This window comes from Pristis pectinata, chromosome 1 (genome assembly GCF_009764475.1).
Source record: "Pristis pectinata isolate sPriPec2 chromosome 1, sPriPec2.1.pri, whole genome shotgun sequence".
Lineage (NCBI taxonomy): Eukaryota > Metazoa > Chordata > Chondrichthyes > Rhinopristiformes > Pristidae > Pristis > Pristis pectinata.
In genome coordinates this window covers 70045561-70069982 of record NC_067405.1, presented here as the reverse complement: position 1 = coordinate 70069982, position 24422 = coordinate 70045561, and the positions used below count along the sequence as shown (strand labels likewise).

General features: G+C 39.2%; 1 protein-coding gene across 1 annotated transcript in view; it reads right to left on the bottom strand.

Annotated features, from left to right (window-relative positions):
* Positions 1-24422, bottom strand: part of LOC127568815 (disco-interacting protein 2 homolog A-like) — a 202336-nt gene that overhangs the window by 103167 nt on the left and 74747 nt on the right. Inside the window, 2 exon segments of the mRNA XM_052013011.1 lie at positions 1906-2025; positions 10418-10558. Of these exon segments, the coding sequence (XP_051868971.1) occupies positions 1906-2025; positions 10418-10558 (261 nt within the window).

Genomic DNA, 24422 nt, shown 5'->3' with positions numbered 1-24422 from the left:
TAATGGGTTTGTTGTATGATATTAAGAATGACACTTAAGAATGCAAGTGATCTCAATGAAACAAATATTTCACAGGGCTTGACAGAATGGATGTGCAGTTGATGTCTCCCCTGGCTGTTAGGTCTAAAACCAGAGGCACAATCTTAGAATAAAGGGTCAGCCATTCTGAGCAAAGGAGAAATTTCTTCACCCAGAGCCTGGTGAATCTTTGGAATTTTCTACCCAAAGGGTTTGTGCAAACTCAGTCAATACATCAGTATATTCAAGACAGAGCTTGACAGGTTTTTAAAAGCACACAGGAATCAGGGGATAGGTGGTTAGTGCAGGAAAATGGCTCTGAGAAAGTGGTCAAGCCATGATCTTACTGAATGGCAGAGCATGTACATTGGGTTGAACGGTTTACTTCTGCTTCTATTCCTATGTTTTAACAAGAGGTCGAGTGGAAGAGGGATGGTTGTTTCTATCCTTATTCACCAAAAGTAGCCATGGCTTGACAATACCACAAAAACATGGTATTAGCTTCCATATGTACCCTGTGAACATCCAGATCTACCTCACAGCACTCTCTTGACCCCTTCATTCCCCCTCAATTTTTAGACCTGCTTATCCAACAGATAGCACTGGATGAACAGAAACCTGTTCAACTAACACTGGAAAGATCCAAGCCATATTCATTTGCCTTACCACAAATTCCATTTCTTAACTACTGGCAACATCCCTCATTTCCAGATGGATGAAGATGAACCAGACTGTTTATAATTTTGATGCTATACTTGGCTTCCAAGATGAGCGTGAGACCACAAAACTGTGCCATCACCAAGCCGACTTCCTTTGTGAAATCATCCATACCTAAGCTCACCTGCGGCTGCCAAGGCTCCAAGCCCTCGAATTCCCTCCCTTAATCCTTCCACTTCCTTTCCCCCTTTAGGGAACTCCTTTGAACCTACCTTCAACCAAATGGTAAATCAAGATCCTACTACCTTGATATGTGGCTCAACTGCAATTTTTGGATGGTAACAATGTTGTCAAGTCCCTTTGGAGCACTTTGCTACCACAAAGGCTTGATATAAAAGTAATCTTTGCTTGGGAGAAATTTGAACTATGATGCATCTCATCATTTGGATGCAACTCATGTGACTATGAAGTTAATTACAATTATTTTATCAAAGAGTAAAGGGCAAAGCTGACGAATACTATCTGTATCACAAATACATGATTTGAATGGGCAAACTATGTAATTTTTTCTTAATTTCTGTGTTGGTTTTCATACAAAATACATTACTTGTGTAAAATAATGAAATGGCCTCTGCCTATTACAACTGCACTATTTAAAATGCGGAATAACTTAAGATCACACAATATTTGTCTTGCATTCCCATTCATTTTCCTTTTTTAAAAAAAGCTAGCCTTTCTCTATTGTATAAAGCTGTGGGTAGTCCAGCAACTGTGGGTATTCCTAGCTTACATTAGGAATCTATCTAAAATTATATGTAGTTGTTGTAAAGGAGAGGGAATTTCAGAAATAGATGAGAGCTCAGAATATTCATGCTTTTATTCCAGTTTTCTCAATTGCAATTTAAATTTCTCCATTCATGGTAATCCATTTCCGAAATACTCCTCCCTTCGCAGTGAATCAGTTCTGCAACAATTAGTTTTTAGAAAGTTCCTACATACACTGCCTGCTGCTTGGTACAGCTCCACTGTTTGTGGGGGAAGGGAGAGAACAAACTTTTAAGCAACAAAATATCAGTATATGAACTCCGTAACATCAAGCAGAGTTCTTTATGATGTGTCTCAGCCTAAGTACAGCAGTGGGTCCAAGTTTACAGCTTGACAAATAGAACCAACAGTAGAATTCGCATGTAGATTATACCAAGATTGGGTTTGTTACTCGGAGATGTGTACCTGGAGGAGTGTATGCATCTAGTGATGAATGAACAAGCACAGAGCGCCTCTTGGAAGGCATCGGCATTTTTCTCTCTTTGTATTTGGCGAGTGCGGCTTGGACTGCTTCTGTGTGCAAATCTGTGGAAACAGAAAGATGAGCAAACAATATGATCAAATTTGCAACTGCCAACCTCTGAGACTTAAAAGAACACATTAAAACTCAGTCTTCTGAAGCAAAGTACTGAAAGCAATGTGTGGTGCTGTGAAACTCTGGGATGAAAATCTATCCTCTAGGCAATGAGTTTTAGATTACAAGTACACCACCGCATGGAGTCACCGGAAACCAGCTGCCACGGATGGGTGGGGGTTAGGAAGAAAACAGAGATAAAGTTATCCCAAGAAACGTGCAAAAACACAATGGGTAATTCAAGCCCCTTTCATGAATCAAAATACAAGAGAAGTTTTCCCAAAGGGAATTGCATGGAAATTTACAAAAGCAACAATGAACTGCAATAAACTTGGTTATAATAATTAAAATCAGCAATCATTGAAAATATTTTGAAATGTATGAATACAGATAATCCTTCAATTGCCAAGACAAGGCGTGGCATACTGAGTCCAGATGAAACTTCTAAACGGAAGCCAAGGAGGAAGATAATGAGATAATTCTGCCACAGGTAAATACTTGCAACTACAGGAATCTCAATTTCTATGACACAAGGTTATTGGAATCACAGTAGGGCTCCTCATCTTTATTTTCTGCATTACCTTGAGAATCACGTCATATCAACAAGCACTATCTCAAGTGTTACAACTAAGGCAGATTAAAAAACCTACTTGATTAAGCTAAACCTCTAAAAGTCATCTTCAATTCTTACATTCTGTATAAACAACTGTGATGTCAAATGGGAAGATGTCTAGAGTTCCAAATATAACTGTCAATCCAAAGAGTATTCCAGCACAAATAATTTGTCCTCCATATTTTCGTGAAAGTGTGGTTTTGCCCAGCCAGACAAATACATATTTGTATCACAAATACACGATTTGAATGGGCAAACTATGTATTTTTAAAAACAATTGACTGGATACAGACCTTCCACTTACAAGACTTTGCAAGACATCAAAGGATTAGGCATAAAAGAAAGGTATTATATTTGTTAGGTGAACTCAATATTTTGCCTTGTATGACAGACTTAAACCCCTGATCTATTCACAATTATAAAATAATAAAAACAGCTGGGAACACCATTTGATTTGAAAACTAATTCCTGGTTGAAGCTGTTAATTGAGGAATAAAAAAATCATGAATTTTTGGGAAGCTGAGGTGTTCAATTCTCAGCAATGGCTCAACTGCAATGTATCAATTGATATAGTATTGAACCAATTACAATTGTGAAACTAGCCAATTTCAGCTGAGTGCAGTGCAGGCTCAATAATAGTTAACTTGTCTGTCCCGGGATAGGAAATCACAGCAAACAGCAGGAAAGATTCATGCATAAATAGCCTTGATTTTAATTGTGGGGTATCTCAGCGAGTACACCTAGTTATAATAGAATAATCTTCAGGTCAAATAGTTTGGCTTTACTTATTGCTGGAAGTTTAAGCTAACCAGCAAAGGCATCCGTATTCTTGGTTCGGCAGTCCATTTCTTTAAGTTAGGGGAATGAAGTAGTGAATAAGAATCTAACTAATTCAGAAAGAAATAAAGAGGAGAAAGTAAAATGGCATTGATTTTTATTATTAAAATATACATTTACCATCTTTAGAAATTATTTCCACAATTATTCGGTTTGAATGAGGTTAAGTGGCAATGATGGGGCATAAATATAATCACTAAAAAGTTTGTAGGTCCAGAGTTCAGCACAAATTTAACTTGTAATCAATGCACAAAATGCAGGAATTTCTTCAAAATCTTGGATAGGTTAACAGGAAAATTCTGTTTTTGCAAGGTTGGCGATGGAGCAGGACAAAACATACAGCGATGTGCGAGACTTACAATTCATTGGGTAACACTTCCTTGCACTGAACACTTTACATGTCCCAAGTCAGGGCCAGCTCCATAAAAGTCTCCATTGGCTTTTCCAGCAAATTCTGGCCTTGTACCAATGATAATAAATAGAAGCTCACACTTTCATCTGTATCCCTCCTTATTGTCCCACCACTTTCTAAGTATCAGCAACAGTGACCACAAACTCAGATGAAAACTACAGCTTCATTTTCACTTTGCTTGGAACCTTATGTAAAATGACCCGAAGGTTCCATATTTCTGAAAGAAAGTTTGAAGATCAGCCACATTTTCAATAAAAGCAATATCAGCTTTAACCACTCCCATTTACTTAATGATTACTTTTCTGTGCAGAGAGCTGCAAATCTTGAATAATTTTGCTCTGGGTTATTACTCTCAAAACACACAACCATGGTGATAAAACTACTATCCCTCAGAGCAGTCTCCCTTTTCCAGATGGCAACTAAAAACAGCAACATCCAATGTTAAATATTCTTTTACTCCCTAACGAAATCACACTGCCACTTTTAACTTGTGACGGAAGGGAGGCATCTTTAAATAGTTACTTTGAAATTTAGCAATGTTAATGCATTGAACCAAACACCATTCAGCACTGCTGCAGGGCTGGCATCCTGTGCTGGAGCCAGGAGGTGATGCAATCCTATGCCAGCCAGATTTAGAAGTAGGATTGGAATCTCCATTCCTTTGAATGAGGGTTCTCGTCTTGGAAATTGTGAAGAAATAGGCAAGTTTAATTACTTATTTTGTTTTAATATTCAATTATTTATTAGTTTTTTCCAAACAACAATAATTTGAATTAATTAATTTAGATGCAGTAGTATCTTTTTTTGTGAACTGTTACAAAACCATGGTAACTTCAACAGGAACCAATATTTTGCCTCTTGCCTTGCTCCTGTCAAAGGCTGACAGGGTGTTCCAGCTGCTAACATCTTGCCACCTGTATCTAAGAGGTCAAGAGTCAGTTTATCCAGCCCTCTAACATTGCTCAGGTAAGTGCAATGGATGGAAACTATGGGCAACAAATCTGGTCAGAAGGTGAACCCAGTTCTATTTGTCCCAAAAGTGGAGGTTAAAAATCACTCAAAGGTCATCAACTTGAAACACCAACTCTTTCACTTTGCAGTGTATAATAAAATGCTCAAGGGACCATGATAATCCCAACATTTTTATGACCATGGAACGTTATTGCCGAAAGACAATAAGCTTTTATTATATATAACATTAATTACAGGGTTCCTCCAAAAATATAAAACAATTTTAATGCAGTTGATGTTTTCCAACTTCACTAGTTTCAAAGATTTATTTGGTCTTTCAAAGGAGAGAAGGGAAAGTGCTTGGAAATCATATTAGTACCAAGAACTCATCTTCATGGACAAGAGCCCAAAACCTAACCATGTAGTTCAAGACTGTTCATACCTTATAAGCGACTTCATATTCCACCTCAATCTGTCAGAGTAATTTACTCTGCAGCAAGGAGGTAGAAAAGACCATTAATAATTCTAAATCCACCATCTCAGAGCCAATGCTCATAACCTCACATCTTCACTTGCTGGAACAAAACCCAATTGGAGAAACACTAAAAGTCATTAGCATTCATTTTAATAATAGGCCAGTCAACCCTTCAAGCCTATTCTATCATTCATTAAGAACATAGTTGTTACTTACTTACCTTGATTAAGTAACTTAAGACATTTAACTGACAAGAGTCTACTAATTTCATTTTTCAAATTTTCAATTGACCCACTTGCAACATCTTTTTTGGGTTGGGGATGGCTTTCCCAATTTCCTGCAAACATCAGAGTGCAGATGCTGCTTTCTAATACTACCACTGAACAGCCTACCGCTAATTATATTATTCTTGTGCAAATGGCTAGAACATTGATTACAGACGTTTGAACAAAGAGAACAGGCATGAAGTTGTACCCTTAGAGATTACACTTTCCTTGCAGGATAACAAGACTGACATGAAGAACTGCATAGCACATAATCTCACTGACAATTCTTAAAACTTTACGAAACCTGAATACTTTTCAAACTATATCATGTTTAAACTTGGAAAAAATTAGGAGTGGTACTGTTGATCCTTCGCTTAAATTTGAGGAAGTTTGGAATCCATTTATTCAATATTTTCACATGATATAGATCCCCTTGTAATAACCTTTCAATTTAGAGGAATGGAGTTGACGACATAATATTGCTCTGTTTCTATAGAGAAATTTTAGTCCAAGTTTTTTTTTCTGTTTTTTTTTTAATTTTATTTTTTTTTAGCTTAGTTTGGTTTGATATACTGTTTATAAATATTCTTATTGTTTTGGGGATATTTTTTTCTTTCTTTTATATTATATTCATTCACTAAGAGATCGTTGGATCTATAGATTTTTTTTATATACTTTATTATTTTTTATGATTATTCATGCCATGATTGTTCTTCCGATCTCTTTGTATTACATCTACAAACATTGATGTTATATATAAATCTGTATTAATTTGAAAACTAATAACAAGATTGAAAAAGAAACCTGAATACTTGGAAAGTAACTGGATTTGATGAACAAGTGCACAAGTAGTCCTATCATGATAAACTAATCAACTAACTCAAAGAAAAATACAGATGTGCTATTACTAAAAGGATATATTGCAGTAAGGCATTTATAGAGCAAGCGAAAAGTAAATGCTACAGATACTGGATATCTGAAATAAGAACAAAAAAATGCTGGAAATACTCAGGTGGTCAAGCAATATCTGTGGTGAGAGAAACAAACGTTTCGGGTCAATGAAATTTTAATGAAGGATCAATCTGAAATGTTAATTGCCTGATCTACTGCGCATTTCCAGAATTTTGTCCTCATTTCAAGAATACTTGGAAGACTGAGGAAAAGGCAGGAGAACTTCCTTTACTGGAAATGGAACTCGAGAAATTCTCTGTAACACCACTGAATGATGACATAAAAATGAGAAGTCACTGTTGAACAGAACACTAGAATTGAACACTAGCATTTGCTAAACTCTGAATAAAGCTGCATGACCCAATTGGAGCTCTAAATAAGGTTGTATGGCATTAGGAGTGCTACCCAAAGAATGCCAACTCCAGTTAAGGCTTCAGACAGGATTGGTGGACAGAAGGGCTTTTAAGCATTTTGTCTAGGGGAACAAAAAGAGCTCTGTTTAAGGTGACAAACTGCTTTTCCTGACAAGCAGTGATTGTCAAGGAGGGAATAAGGACTCCAAGAGGGTCCTCCTCCTCACAAAGCCATAAGGCATGTTCTTGTCATACGCAAGACCATTTTACCAGAGAGACAAGCACAAGACCACACAGCACTGGACCGGCAGCAGTGTTGGTGCTAGGATTTTTCATCATTCAAGTGAGAGACTACAAGGATGCTTGCATCACCCACCCAATGACAGTTCACTTCCTGATTCTTGGTCTTCTCTATCAACCTGGTCCCAAACAACAGTGATTATAGATTTGAACAGAACAGAAAATCAGTGGCAAAGGTTCCTTAAAGATAGCTTCTAGATAGTGTTTTACAGAGAACCTGACAAGTTCAATGTCCATAGCATCTGGAGTGCACCCTAATTAGCACTTAAACTCTTTGCTTTTTAACAGGAAAAAAACAACATTGGTTTGATGAGAATAACCAGGAGATCAAAGAACTAAGTAACCACAAATGCAAAATGTTCCTGGATTGGAAGCTCCACCAAGACACATGGAGGAAAAAACCTTCTACAGGAACCTGAAGGCCAAGATCCAACAGAAAACCAATGAACAAAAGGTCATGTAAGGCGGGTGGAAAGAACACAAGACGAAGAAACTCACTGACAACCATGATGTACGCAGATTCTTCAGCCCTGTCAAGGACATCCAAATTTTTAACACCCAAAGCCCAAACCAGCTAAGAATCAAAAATGGAGCTGCACTCCTGAAGGGCAGAAAGACAGTCAGAGCCAACTGGAAGGAGAATTTCAAAAATCTCCTCAACTGCAACTGCGACCTTGATGCAAGAGCTCTTGACTCCATCCCACAGCCATCTATTTGCTCCAGCCCTGCTGCTACCCCTGGCCGACAAGACGAAAAGGCCGTATAGCAACTAAAACACAGCAAGGCCTTGAGAGTATTGGTATCCCTGCCCAAGTTTTGGAACTTAATAATGAACTCCGGTGGCAAAAACACAACTTTGTCTACCACATCCAGAACGAATATATGCCAGGAGACCTCAGATCTTGTAAACATGACCACCAAGATAGAAGTCAAATCCAAATGCTGTAACTGCAAAGTGGTCCCCCTGATGTCTGCTACAGGCAAAATCAGTGCCAGGATTTTCCACAACTGCCTCCTCTCAGTGGCCAAAGAGTTCTGAATCAGTGTGGATTCTAGCCCTCAAGCAGCACATTGGAGATGATCATGCCTGCGTGACAACTCCATGAGAAATGCAGGGTGGAGCACAAACCACCATTCATAGCTTTTTTCATCCTCACCAAAGCCTTTGACTCTGTCAATTAGGAGAAACGATGAAATAGCCACCCTAAATATGGCTACCTGCAGAATTTCATCTCCAACTTACCTTAGCATCATGATGGTATGCAAGCCATGGTCCCAACATACAAGTCAACAATAGATTCATTCTCCACGCAGACCAGTGTCAAGCAATGCTGCTTCATCACCCCAACATTTTCCTTTCTTTCTTACCGCAATGCTGCGCCCCACCTCCAACGAACTTCCTGCTAGAGTTGAACTAATCTAAAGGAAAAAGGGAAACTGTTCCACCAACGTTACCTCCACCCAAGTACCAAGATTGCCTCAACCTCCGTAATTGAGCTCCACTACACAGACAATGTTTTCATATGTGCACGTTCAAAAGCTGAGCTCCAAGTAATCATTGACCCATTCAATGAACTAAATGACAGCAGAAGCCTTAAACCCAATGCCAGCTAAACAAAGGTCCTCTACCAGCCTGCCCCTGTCATACAACATGATAAACCAACAACAGAATTCCACAATAAAATCCTGGAAAATGTGGACTATTTCCCATACGTTGGGAGCCACCTTTCAGGAAGGCAGAAATCAATGATAAAATTCACCATTGCTTTCAGTACACCAGCACAGCCACTGGCTGCCTGAAAAATATGTGTATTCAAAGAACAAGATCACAAACAGCACAAATTCGTGCATGACCAATCTATCCTCCTGTATGTTTGAGGGACTGGACAATTTACAGCAGCCATTTAAAAGTACTGGAGATACAGTATGTGATTAATGTCTCCACAAAATCCTCCAAATCTGCTGGCAGAATAAAGTCAGTCATATTAGTGTCCTCTCCCAGGTTAACAACCCCAGTACCAAGGCCCTAATTACACTGTTAGCTCCACTGGTTGGGGTATCTCATTTGTGTGTGTAACATCAGACTTGTGAAACAAATGCTCTATTCTGACCTCTGTCACAAGAAGAGATTACTGGGTGGCAAAGAAAATATTCAAGGATGTTCTCAAAACAAAAAAGTGCAATATCCCCACCTACTCCTGGGAATCCTGGCCATAATCACTGGAGAAGTAACATATGGATTGACACCAAAAACTTCAAGTCTATGTATTGACCACACAGAGGAACAGTTCAAACAGAGGAAGGGACATACCATCTAACGAACTTCCCAACTAACTGCCTGCCAAACACCTTTCTCCACCTTTAGCAAAACGTGCTGGTCCCACACTGGCCTTAAAAACTGACGAAAACAGGCCCTTCGGCCCAAATGGTCCATGCTGGCCAAGATTCCCAACTTCTCATGTCATGACTCAGAGATAATTTTTTTGGGGGATAAATGGGGGGAGGCGAACACAAGGTGGAAATCAAGACATCTTTAATGGCTTTTAGGAGATCATAACCATAAAATATAAAAGAAACACAGAAATTAGGTGAAGGCTATCATTTGATTTGCTTTGTGTAAAGTGGCACCCAAGTTACACCTGTAGCTATACTTCATTGGCTGCAACACATTTTGGGACAATCTGCAGTTGCAAATGGCAATATAAATGGAATTTCTTATTAATTTAATAAAAAAGGAAAGAAATTTTAAAAAGAAAATTGTAAATCCTCCAGAAAGGGATAGATTCAGACCATCTTTCCTTTTCTAATGCATGGAAGAAATTTCTGTGGACCATTTCTCTTCCACAGGTAGATCTGAAAAGCATTAGGAAGTACTAAAGGCCGTCTTTTTAATTCCAGTGCAAATGAGTGTGTGTTACGAAAAAAAAGGTCTACATGTTTCTAAATGCAGAACTGAATGCACCCAATTCATTACAAAAATATGTTGGATTGGGCAGTATTGTAGTTGATGCTGAACAACTTCTACATGGAACTTAACAAGCCATTACTGAAAAATGGAAGATTTGCTCAATGCAAGTAATTTGAAATCAATTAAAACACTCAAAAGAAAATGTCATTCACAGTAAAAGACCAATTCTATTTTGTTCAATCTTTCCTCACCTCTGCTTAGCAGAACCATTACTTACCAGATCGATAACGTTCATCTCTAGAATTGGAGGCTCTGGATTTGGGCTGTCTGGATGCAGCCACATAAGGGACAGAAGAGGAAAAAGGTGAAGATTGAAGGGGACCTGGAAGCCTGGGCTCAAGCTGAAAAGGATCCACACCTGCAAAAACAGAAAGAAGTTTAATCTTTAAAATATTTCTTCCCCCTCTTGCTCTTTCTCTCTTATCCATATGGAATTCCTGTTTATTATACATGTACCTATACTAGAATTCAATTTATTCAGAAGATACAAGATAATTCTTTTCACCTCAAATTCAGAAAATTATGCTTCTCTTTTTAAAAACAAAGCTGCACCTTGCAAAACATCTTCTAAACCAAGCATGTCATTCAGACTAAATAACAGTCACTAAAACTGCATAATGATCACCATCCATTTCAGTAATAAAACTTCATATCCCTCCCCAAACAGGGTAACATTGTGGAGAATCAAAAAGCATAATTCTCCCTTGAATTATTGCAAGGTAAAATTTCTTTGGCGTACCCTGGGTTACACATTTCCACCTGCTGATAACCACCTCCCTACTTCCATTTAGACATTACCAACTTACATTAATGCATTGACAACCCTTTTTTTTATTAAATATCCCTACAAGAGTATGCAGAATATTACTCATTAAATTTCTTACTCTTTACTAATAATGGAATAGACTAGCCAAATCTGGAAAAGCTCTTTATGGAGGCAGAACAATTATCAAACTACCAATGGGAGAAAAATGCTCAATGCTATGGATTTCAAAAGGTCAAAGGATATTCAAAAGCATTAAATACTATATAATCAATCCTTTATGCCTCTTGCTCATTAGAGAGAAACAAGCTGTAGACTGCAGTAAGTTCCAAATGTTAGCCTCTTAAGCAAGTATCTACCCCTTTAAAATCTAATAAGAGTATGTCTGTCAGATATGTATTTCTGGACACTAACATAGAGCAGTACAATATGTCTTTGAATCATCTAGATGAGAACTAGAACTGCACATCCTGTTCCACAAGCATAACAATTCCAACTTTATAATGGAAATCCAATGATGGGAAGGTTTACACAATCTGTGTACAACTGAGATTTACAATGAATAGAAATACATGTAAAAATGTTTTTGGAATATATTATTGTACATCATAAAAGCTCATTACACGTCATTTCACAAAGTGCATAAATCTTTTTTTGAGCACCCCTACACAATTGCCTTTCTTCAAATCCAATATACCACAAACAGCAATGAGATGTATGATCAGTTAATTTTTGTGCTGATATTGGTTGAAAGAGAAAGGCAATCTCTCCTTTGTACTTACGTAAACTCACATCTTAGATTAAAAAGGTCAAATCCTTATTTGGCAAACAGACTCAAGTTCTTGACTAAACCTCACACTAAGCTAAGCTGACAGTTTGCAAATACAGAATAAAAGGTTAGTTCATTTTGATTGAAGTCATGCTCATCTCTCATCTAATTGGTGTCCATTTTAAACTAAGCAAAGTCAAGATATCCCTTACTGAGTAAATATGAACTAGGCCAAAAACTCAAAACATAATAGGACAATTAAACAAGACATTGCAATGGCTTTATTTCAGAAGTTTGCGGTTTCGTTAATTAAACTAACAGGATATAATTTTGAAAATTTAACTGTAGATCAGGCTACATATAACAACTCACTTTAAAATGGCACAGTGACGCAGCTAGTACAGCTGCTGCTTCACAGCTCCAGCGACCCAGATTCAATCCTGACTTCTGGTGGTGTCTGTGTGGTGGTTGCACTTTCTTTGTGATTGTGTGGGCTTCTTTTCACATCCCAAAGATGAGAAGCTCATAGGTTTGGCCACTACACGTTTCCCCCAGTGTGTAGCTAAGTGGTAGAATTGGATGCTGGTGGAAGGTAGGGGTGTAGCTGACAGGAATATGGGGAAAATAAAAATAGAACTGATGTGAATGTGTGTTCCATGGCCAGCACAGATTCAGTGGGCTCAAGGGCCTGTTTTTGTGCTGTATGACTCTAACCAAGAGAAGAGTGATGAATGCAAAAGACAATGATGTAGTAGCATTAATTACCTCATATCAGAAGACATGTCTCCAGATAAAATGGTCAAATTTAAATGAAAACTGATGCGATTCAAAAACGTTAGGCACATATTAACTTATTTATATATAGTTTAACCGCAAATAGAAAAGTATACATTGGGAGCTATAAAGCTTCGAGCATTCTTTGGAGTGATTAAGCTGCAATTGAATTCAACGAAGAGTGAGGCAAAGCACCAACTGACCACAATTAGTCCAGATCTTGGAAAACAAATCCAACTCCAGATGCTGGGATCTGAAACAACAACAAAAATTCTGGAAGGACTCAGCCAGTCATGAAACATCTGTGGAAAAGGAAACCAGGTAACATTTTAGATTGAAGATCGACCCTTCATCAGAACAGAGCATCTGATTGAAGAGTCTTTGATCTGAAACATTAACTAGTCTCTTGCCACAAATGCTACTTGACTGGCCAAATTCTTCCAGCATTTCTGTTTTAGTTCATATCTTAGTATTCATCTCCAACTTCTTATCCATCACAACACTCTCTATCGTGCTCTACAATTATCATTCATAATTTTCCCTTATTTCACATTTTCTGTTACTCCAACTCACTTTGCCTCCCTCTCTTCCCCCTTGCTCCAAGCAAAGTGTATCCCATCTTTTTCCTGGCAGTTGCACTTTACTCATCTATATTTCAAAGGACTCAAATTTTCCCTCTTTTTTTCTTACCCATTGCACATGCCATCTGCATTCAATCTACAGTTGCTCTCAATCTATCACATGTAATCACACTTGTGATTTTCTCTAGTCACTCAAGAGTTTTGTTCTTCTGGAAGTTGTTTAATTAAAGTTGTTTTCATGCTCTTCTTTCAATCTTTCTCCATAGTGACATCATCAAAGCAAATAGTATTTTACAGCATTTCAAAAGTGTTTTCCTAAGTGTGCTCAGACGCTGCCTTGGATACAAGGTCCAGCCTCCATTTATTGTAGATCAAAGTCTGTGCCCCACAGAAAGCTCTACTATCCTTTAATGTGTTAGTAAAACTAGAGTAGTCTTGGTTTTAAGTGCGACCATCAGATCCACGTCTAAAACAACTGACAATTGCACAGTATTGGTAATCATAAAAGCACCTACTGATGAAACTATCAAGTCTTTGGCAGATAATTCACTGCTACATTCTGTATAATCACAAATTACCACACAGAAGTAATGATTCATTTCAGGCAACTATGATTTAAAAAGAAGTGTCTTTGGAAGCAGAAGGGGACTGAGTTTTGTTTCCTTTTACAAAAAAAATATTGAATTTGGACATACAGCCCAACCAACAATCTGGCCAGATATTTAATCTGGAAAAGCAAAAGCACAAATCATTCTGAACTTGTTACATCTTTCTTCTCCTCATTTAACATGAAGCAATATCCCAAGTTAACTGTCATAATATTCAAAAAATCTCCCTTTAAATGTTTCCTATCCTAATAACTCTGAATCAATCTTGTGCCTCTGTGTATTGGCTACAGTGCATGAACACATCCCCTATGTTCTGATGACCAGAACTAAACAGTAAACAACTGGTCCATTAGTCATAACATCCTGTGACTTTTGTTTTACTGCTTTGGCTATGCAGGATTGTCTTTCCAGATGGCTACTCCACGTTGGTGGCCTTTTCAGTGTCACGTCTTACAAGTTCCTACATCTCTTTCATTCTTAGTTACTTTAATACAATACATGTGAGCATACATGTCATTTTCTTTGTACATAATTTACATTATTCTCCATTAAATTTCATCTGTCATTTGTACCCACTTAAATAATTCATATTATTCATTCTGGAATCTGAGTTCACTATTCCAATTTCACTACATCTAGTTCACAATCATCTGGCAATTTGACAACTTTGAACTGAGGTTTTAAACCAGTGAAAGATTAATAGGAATGATGTCAAGATTTTTTTTTAAAAACTGAGAATAGGTTGTCAAAAAGAAAGTCTGGCCTCTTGAGGAGCAATGAGATTTTGAACTCCAATGAATTTGGGACCATTCAGAACTAATTCAGTCTGTTTGGGTATGGAGTTCTGAACTATTGTGTGTCCTATTAGGACAGGCAAAATTGAGAGATGCTGAATACACAAACATGGTTAACAATAGCTGAACCATGTAGCTAGCATTGGAACAAACACTAGAAATATATGTTGTTCACTTGTCTGGGTTTCTTGCAATCCCAAAATAGCATCTGCTCTATAATGTGAAAAATTGCCCAAATATCTTGTTAATGAAAAGCACAATGAATCTGATTCAGCTAATTATAACTCTTTACTCAATCAACAACACAATAATGGAAGTTCTCATCAACGATGCCATCATGTGGCACTTACATTTCAATAACCTGTTCACCAATGTCCAGTTTGGGTTTCTTGAGGACCACTTGGCTACAGACTTCATCACAGCTTTAAGTTGAAACAGGAAGTGCAGGAGATGTTACCTAACACATCACAACGAAATCAACACTTCAAAACTTTCTCTTTCCACAGATTCAGCCTGGCCTGCTGAATGTTTCCAGCATTTTCTGTTTTCAGATTTCCAGATTCTGCACTTTTTTGGTTCTCTCATCACAACCTTGGACCAAAGGGACGAGTTCCAGAGGAGAGGCAACAGTCAGGCCCTTAGCATCAAGCCAACACTTGACCAACTGGGGCATAAAGACTGAAGGAACTAATGTCAATGGACATCAACTACAAAAATTTTAATAGCTGGCATCATATCTCAGACATAAGGAGGTAGTTGTTGAAGGTCAAACATCGAGTCCCAGAGTCTAGTCATCTGCAATTGCTTCATCAATGATTTTCTTCCATCACAAGTGGAAACATTTGCTGATGACTGTTCAATTCTTTTTGCAAATTCCTCAGCACTGCAGCAACTCACCAAGAGTCCTCAGATAGCACCTTCCAAACCCACAACCTCCACCAATTAGAAGGACAAGGGAAGCAAAGGCATGGGAACACCACCACCTGGAAGTTGCCCTCCAACCATTCCTTCACCATGATTGGGTCAAAATCCTGGAACACTCTCCCTAACAGCATTGCGAGTATACCCACATCACATCTCTGCCTGCAGCAGTTCAATCTCAGCGTACCACCACTTTCTTAAGGGCAACTAGGGATGAGCTCAGCCTGCAAAGCCCACATCCCTTGAATGAATTAAAAAAACATAATATGCAGGCATGGCTGATAAGTGGCAAATAACATTTGAACAACAAAAGTACCAAGTAATGAAAGTCTCCAATGAAAGGGAGTCTAACCACCTACTTATGATAAACATTGGCATTAGTTTGCCATGCCCTCCTACCATCATAAGCCTGTGGGTCACCATCATCCAGAAACTCAATTAGTCCAGCCACACAAGTACAGTGGCTGCAAGAACTAATCAGATGTTGGGTATTCTACAGTCAGTGACTTGCCTTCTGACGCACTAAAGCCTTTCAGCTGGCTACAAGGAACAAGAGTGTGATGGAATACCCTCCATGTGCCTGAATGATTGCAGCTCCAACAATATTCAAGCAGCTCAACAGCATCCAGGTCAAAGTAACTAACTTGATTGACATCCCATCCACCATCCTGTAGATTCATTTCCTCCACCACCAGACCATAATTGCTGCAGCGTATACCATCTATAAAATGCATGCAGTTCTTGTCTAGGCTAGATCAATGGCACCCCTCAAATCCATCTTCTCCACCACCCGGAACAAAATGGTCAACAGATGCATGGGAACATCACCTGCAAGTTCTCCTCCAAGTCATTCGCCATCCTGACTTGGAAATGTATTGCTGTTCTTTCACTGTCACAGGTCTCAATCCTGTGACTCTCAATCCAATAGTTCATCAAAAGAACTGCAGCTGTTCAAGAAGGTGGCTCACCACCACTTAGGGCAAGTAGGAATGGACAAATAATGTTTGCTTTGCCAATGATATCTACCTTTGTGATTCGACAGGTGCAGGGTCCGTCTGACAATTTTGAACATCTTACTGAATTACAGGCTTCCCCAAAATAAAGCTGATCGTGGACTGCACATGTTCGTAGAGACCTCCTGCCAGAAGGTGTTCCCTGAATGGTCCCCGTGATACCCTTGCACAAAGAACATGCCTCCTATGGACACTGTCCCTCACCAGCCTGTGCAAGTCCCTCTAGTCCCCGGGAACATAACCATACCTCCATTCATTTCTTCATGCAACTGTAAAAATGTTGGACCTAAATTCTGATAGCTGAGCAAACTTGCAAGACATCAACAATAATGTTAGCTAGATGTAGCATTGTACAGGGAAATCCAACACTGCTGTTTTGAACCTGAAGTTCTTACTCTTAATGAGACTTTCACAAATACCAGGATAGCAGCTCATGTCATTTTAACAGCTTTAAGAGGCAATATTGCAATTTCTAGCCTCCTGCTTTTAGCCAGTGAAGTACAATGGAGAGCAACAATGTAATAATGACACTACTCACAAAAATAATCTCAATCATTAAGTGCAGCTAAAGATATAGGGTCTTATATTGAGTTTTATGGTAGCTGGATCCTCATTTCCTTTCAATTCATGCCCTATGGGAATGAGTGAGATTAATACGACAATCTAGTCCTACAAAATTGTCCAATAATCATATTCAATAATCATAGTTGGGCAGGCACGGTAGTGTAGCAGTTAGCGTAACACTTTTACAGCACCAGCAACCCAGGTTCAATTCCTGCTGCTGTTGTAAGGAGTTTGTATGTTCTCCCCGTGTCTGTGTGGGTTTCCTCCGGTGCTCTGGTTGCCTCCCACATTCCAAAGACGTACGGGTTAGGAAGTTGTGGGCATGCTATATTGGCGCCAGAAGCGTGGCGACACTTGCGGGCTGCCCCCAAAACACTCTACACAAAAGATGCATTTCACTGCGTGTTTCAATGTACATGTGACTAATAAAGATATCTTATCTCCATCTCTACCTGTGCATGAGAAAAGGCCAACACTTAAACAATGGTCAAGAGGAGAAGGGAAAGGGGGCAAACAGAATATTGAAGTCAATTACAAAGCACAAGAAAAATCTTCGTGCATGGCTTCTAGATACTTAGGAAATGTGGAAAAGTTTAATATAAAAGAGATAATGTGAGGGGCACCAAAAACAAACAAGTCTTTCCACTAAGGAAATCCAAAGCTAAAACATGTGTGCTGAGCAGATTACAAAATAAAACCAGTGAAAGTTGACCAAAATCTAACAATGACAGTATCAAATAACAAACTGGCAGCTGGGTCAAGACTGGGAATTTAACTTTATTAGATGTAAAAATTCCAAGGAGGTACATAATGGCATGAATATCAATTAACTAAAAAAATAAGGAATAAATTAAACAAATACTTATAACAGATTCCCTTTGCATTTAGCAAGGCATAAGATTGGTTTTACTGCAGAGAAAGTAATATGAGCACACAATGGAAAGGAAGTAGAAAAAAATTGCTGATAAAGATTCCAGGGGAAGGTGGGGGATGGCAGAGAGTGACTGTGGAGGAAAACTGACACAGTTCCTTTACCATGGGATTTCAAACAAGATTTCAATGTGGCTGGCAGGGCAAAGATTCAGGAGGTAGAGGCAATGCAAATTATTTTATTAAAAACCTCTGATTAAAAAGTGAAAGTGATTTTTTATATTAAAAAAAGAGGTTTTAGTTCATTTTAAAACCTCTTTCTCGCCAAATGTCACACTCTTAACTTTGCCATGTATCAAAGACTGTAGGGGCATAGCCTCTTCATTGTCCTGCCCAATGCTGTACTGCTGCTTAGAATAGACCAAAGGACTGCAGAGTGTAGAGAGTCAGCAAGATAGGTTCTCAGCATCCAGACAAGGGAGCTGTGGGTATGAAGTGACTGTAGACAGTGATTCTAGCTTGGGGTACTGGGCATGCCAAATCTGAACAATGTTTGTTCAGTGATCTGCTTACTTACCCCAAATTATATGTGTAGCCATAGAAAATTGAGTGGGCCCCAAGTCATAGGTCTAACTTTGTGGGATACATAAAACATTCCTCATTTCAATCCAACTCACACCTCCTTCCTCACCTTTTTCACGTATATTGAAGAAGTATTGCTGTGATGCCCCACTCTCTGAGAACTTGGAAACTTCATTACCTTTGCTACAATGTTTCACCCTGCTTTCACTGTCACTCAAGAACTGAGTGGAGTTAAAGGAGGACCAATATATTGATTGATTATCCAGACTGTGCTGGCCCAATACCACCATCTGGAATTGCTGTCAATGGTCACTGCACATACACAGTTCCCTTATCCAGTTGCTGAGCAACTCGCTTTCATTTAATCCACTTCTGACTTTCTCTTTCTTCCTTTTCCACCTCAGGAAACAAAATAGTGACCAATATCCATTACAAGTCCACAAACACCCACAAGCTACCTTAACTACACCTCTTCCCACCCTGCTTCTTTCAAGGGCACCATTCCATTCTCCCAGTTTCTCCAGTTGTTCTGATGACACCTTCCACAATAATATTTCTAAGATGTCTTCCTTTTTCCTTAACTGTGACCTTCCAAAATGTGCTCAGAAAACATGAGAGAGTCAGAGGGAGTCGAGGAGGGACACTGGAAGGTAAATTGCCAGCAAGCCTTGCTCTTTGGATCGAAAGATGATCTTTCAGGACTCTGAGGCAGAGTCTGCTCCATGGAGCAGGATGAGATGTGCTCACATTACTTCTTCTAACAGTTTCTCAGAGGGAGCACTGTAATACATAGCCTTAAAGAGTATTGCTCAGTAACATCTTCACAGCCAGACATATTGAGGTTCTGCAAATTCTGTGCTGGTGTCCATAACAGAAAGGCCATAGACAGCACAGCCCCGGGACTTGCTGTTATCTTTCTCAGGAGGTTTTGGACATCCGATTATTCCCTTGAGACAAATAAAACTCCTTCAAATGATGGCATACCAGCCGAGTTTTACTCGTAACCGGTTAGGCCCAGATCTGCTGTAAGTGTATAGCACCATGCTTCTAGCTGGCAGAATCCATGGGAAAGGATATCATCACCCTCATCCATAAGCAGGGGGAAAGAGGGAAAACATCAGAAATTTCACTGTTGAATGAGGATTAAAAGATTCTTTCCAAGGCCATCACCAACCGAGATATGCACCATACCCACAGGACCAGACTTGCACTGTACCCAGCAAGAATATCTCAGACAGCCTTGCATAAATCAGGTGTACTAACGCCTACTTGCAGGATATCCAACTTAGCCTTCATCCCAATAGCCACCTTTACATGCAACTACATCAAGCTGTGCAGAGAACTTGAGTACACAAACACCAAATGTCACCACCTGCTAAAGTTTGACCTGACCCAGCATTGCGAAGGATGGACCCGACCTTGTTGTCATGCAATATTCCTTGGACACTGCTGCACAGACCATCCTTCATAGAAGAAGTTCCTGCAATAAAACACCTTCAACCACAAGTCCATCAGGCAGTAGTCAGCATAGGGGAACGAGACTGTAGAGCCTGTGAGATGGATCCCCGAGCAGACTGTTAAAGTCATTCAGCAGAATGCCTTGCCACCATAATTTTCAAACAAGAGCTTGCTTGGCTGGTAGTGAGGGACCCTCTTTATCAGCATGCACAATTGGGTTCTCAATCCCACTGCACACTACCCTCAAAATCGCTGTGGTGCAGACAAGACCATCGCCCACCTCATGGACCATGCATTCACCAAGGTCTGGAAAGAGTATTACAGATCCTTGTCGAGGTTTGATCCAAACAGCTATGTAACACAGGACTCTGATCTACAGGTTAGTCCCAGGGAAGCATACTGGAACAAAGATCAACTGCTGCTGGAAAATCAACAACTCAGCTTACGACTCACTTTGGTCTGCCTGAAACTTGTTGGATTTCCAGTGTAAAGAATTGTCCACAAGTGAATGCTGCAGACTGGCACATTCCAAGGTGCAGGGGCATATGTTGAGAGATACACTAAAGCCCGGTGCAGCCACCACAAAGGCTCTATGAGGAAAGCCAACAGTCTAGGGTCCTGCCACCATTAGACACTGGGGGATTAGACCCTGTACAATAGCATCTCCAAGGACTGATGGATGCGTTTCTTGAGGAGGAAACATTAGTGGTGTTGACTCATTGTCAGAGAATGTACCAAAGCGATGGTACGATGGACATTGAGAAAGACATCTTTATTTACTGTATATATTATGAATAAAGTACATTTTTGGGAAAAAAAATTCCATGGACGCCGACATTTCAAGTAATGTTTCAGGTTTTTTTTGAACAATGTTTAAAATGCCGGGTATGGTTCATTTGATATCACTTCAGTCACTGATTTTAGATTATGTGTTCAGATCCCAGGACCAGAGCACAAAATCTTGAACAGTACTTCAGTGCAGTACTATTGTATTCATTAGCAGGGATTTAGCTCCTCAGCTGAGAATGTCTCCAAACTCAAAAGACAAAATACAATACACCCTTTTTTTGAAAAGAAATGAACTATTCTGATATGTCCCCCATTACTGGCTCCTCAAACACGATTTAATGACAGCACTTCAAAAATGATACAACAGGTATGAAGCAATTTGGGTACCCTCAAGAACTAGTTGAGGTGCTCAATCATTTCTGTGTTTAATTCAACAATAAGAGGACTTGACTTTAAGCAATTTTCTAAAAGGTAAAACATCTGACTACGTGATTACAATGTTTTCAGGAGCTGGCCCAAACTCAGATGCTGAATATGGGAGATAATGTTGACCACAATTTAGCACCAAAGCTTCAATATGACTGAAACTCAAAATGAAGCAAAAAAAAATGATGACAATAAATATGCAATCTGCTTGGCATTACCACAATTAGATTTCAACCTAGCGTTTTCAAAATTCCAAAACAAAAATTAATACTTAAAAGCCTTTGGTGGCCAATAAATTATTCAACCGGTGCTTCTACTTATTAACGGCACCACTGACGAACAATAGCTGCTCAAATAAAACTGCGACCCTGCCTGAATGAATGCCAAATTTAAGCACTAAATCTCAGTTTCTGTATGTCAGCAACATCCATGGAATTCTACCCATTGCTTCTTCTCTGCAGCAACAGCACAAAGTATGCTGATCCCAATGGAATAGTTTATTTCTCGATGTATCATGCACTCTGCCAAAAGAATCAATACAAAAAAAAATCAGCAAAAAAGCTGCAGCATCCCTCTGCATTAAAGCCAAACACCAACTCGGATCGACCAGATTCTCAAAAGAAATATTGTCCAACATACAAAATATTGTCGAGAACTCATGTTCATAAATCAACACCATCAGCTCTATATGCATCCAGCAAAGATGTAGGGAATTATCTACTTAATAAGTCTAGTGTATACCTTTCTGCTATTTAGGACCCACACTGATGAAACATGTCACCAAGTAAAATTCGATTTGACCTGGATCATCCCTTGAGATGAAGACATGATGGGTAAACAAAAAAAAGTGGACACAATGTACAAGGACCCCTAGAAACTTTGGTGTATTAGCACAAACGAGCCTATTTAATACTATGCAATTCAGATGGCAAAAAACTTGGTTATAATGGAGTGAAACAGTTGTGCAAAACTTTTCTTCAGTGGCTATTGTCAATGATTTGGACACTGGGCTGGTGTAAGTGGTGTCCAAAATTGCAAGTACTGTAATAAGGTTAACCGTGTATAATTGAAGTTGAATAGAACCAAGAAGAAGATTTTGTTAGATGATTAAAAACACAAAAGCAGCAAATGGAATTCATTAGGAGTAAGCTAGCATTTGTACAATGCCTTTCATGGCCACAGGATATTTCAATACAATTTACAGCTAATTAAACACTTTTAAAGTGCAGCTCCTTGTTTATAATAAAGCAAAATCAGCATACCAAGCCCCCACAAATGACAATGATATAACAATCAATTATCAGTTTCAGTACCAATTGCTTTAAAAGTAGCATGGGGGGGGGGGGGGGGGGGGAAGGTGGAAGAGGGGAGGAAAGAGAGGTAGTCCCTGCAACGTATGTAGATGGGATTCAAGGTGCTGTTCCTCAAGCTTACATTGGCATCGTTGGAGCAATGTAGGAGACCAAGGTCTGAGTGCCACTGGGATGCAGAATAAAAGTGACAGACAATTAGAAGCTCTTGTGGACTGAACAGGGCATTCTGCAAAGCAGTCACCCAAACGGCACTTTGTTTCTCCAATGCAGAAGAAACAACATTGTGAGCAGAGAACAGAATACACTAAAAAGGCAGTAAAAATGAATTGCTGCTTCATCTGGAAAGATTGTTTATATCCCTCTGGACAGTGCGAAGCAGAGGTAAAAGGCAGATGTTGCATGCAAAAGTGCCAATGAGAAGAGAAGAGTGCAGATGGAAGAGTGGACCATGGAACTGCAGAAGAAACTGTCAATTTGTAATGCTGAAGGCAAGAGGGAGGGGGCGAAGATGTGCCCTATTGGAAATGGTGAAAATTAGAATGATCGTTGATTGGGGAAGCTGTGTGGTGCCAGGCGAGGACAAGCGCAACCCCATCCTTGTTCTGTCTGGAAGGGGGGTTGAGTGCAGAATTCAGAAAACAAAAGGAGGCTTATCAACTGTGCCAGAGGAAGCCACTGTTAAAGAAAAAGGAAATTTTTTATCTTCTAGAACTGGTGAGGGAAGACTCAGAGCTGTTAGAACAAAGACAGAGAAAATGGGAAATAGAATAGGGTCCTCACAGGTTGCAGGTAGATGGAGATGCAGTTGTCATAGCCGTGGGAGTAAGTGGCTTTTCATGGATGGTAGCTAACCTTCCGGAATAGAGATAGAAATGTCAAGAAGGGGCAAGGAAAAGTCAGATAGGGACTATATGATTAGAGAACAAGGTGGAAATTGACAGTCAAGGCAAGGGAATGAGTCCTGTGAGAGTAGCACCAATGCATTCATTAATGGGAGAGGGAGAGGGAGAAAAAGGAGGAGAGGGAGGAGAAGGAGAGGGAGATGTGGGAGGCTTCAACAGAACTGAAGAAAGCACTGTTATACATATCCAGTGAAGAGACACCATAGTTTAGGCCCAAGCAACTTCCTGTAGCAATAACCCTGATTTGAGGAAAGTAAGTAGAGTTGAAGAAATTCTTTGTAAGAATATGTTCAGCCAGATGAAGGAGAGTTGCAGTGAAGGGGAGTTGGTTAGGTCCCAGTTCAAGCAAGAATTGAAAGGCTCTCAGACCATGCTGTTATGGGATGGAGATGTAGAGGGACTGGATATGCCTGATGGAATGCATTTTAGTAACATTGCTTGAGGGCCAATATTAAAACCAAGACACGGAGGAGAATTCTTCAGTTCTTCAAAAAAAGAATCAATCCATAGGTTATTCTTCTTGCGTCCATCACAAAAGGCTGACTGTTTAATGTCTCGTGCAAGGAGGCATCTCCAGCACACCCTCAGTAGTGCAATAGGCTATTAGTCTCGATTGTAAGCTCAAGTTTCTAGAATGAGACCACAAAGTGAGAATACTAGAATTAAGTCCAATGTAACAAAGATGTTAAATATTTCAGTTTAATTATAGTAGCAACTGTATTTTAAGGATACAAGTCATTGATAGTTGCAGGAAAGAAAATAACACAAAAATAAACACAGCATTGCCACATGGGATAAAGTTTGTTGTTTGGGTAAGTAACACCAATGTAGAATGGTTCTGCTTAACACATTTTCCATGTTTAATTTTCCCATAATTCTATGCTTGCAAGATTCTATTTATTTGTCTTTAGAAAAATAGCATTGCTAGATTCCAAAAGCACCTAAATAATCTTGCATTATTCTTTTCCCATATTCTATCTTTGTTCCAATTTATCACAGTCAATAAAACTCAATAAGAGCTCTGCATCAGATATATTTTGGCTGTGTATTTCTCTGCAAATCAAATCACAGGAATCTATTGCACACATAATTTAA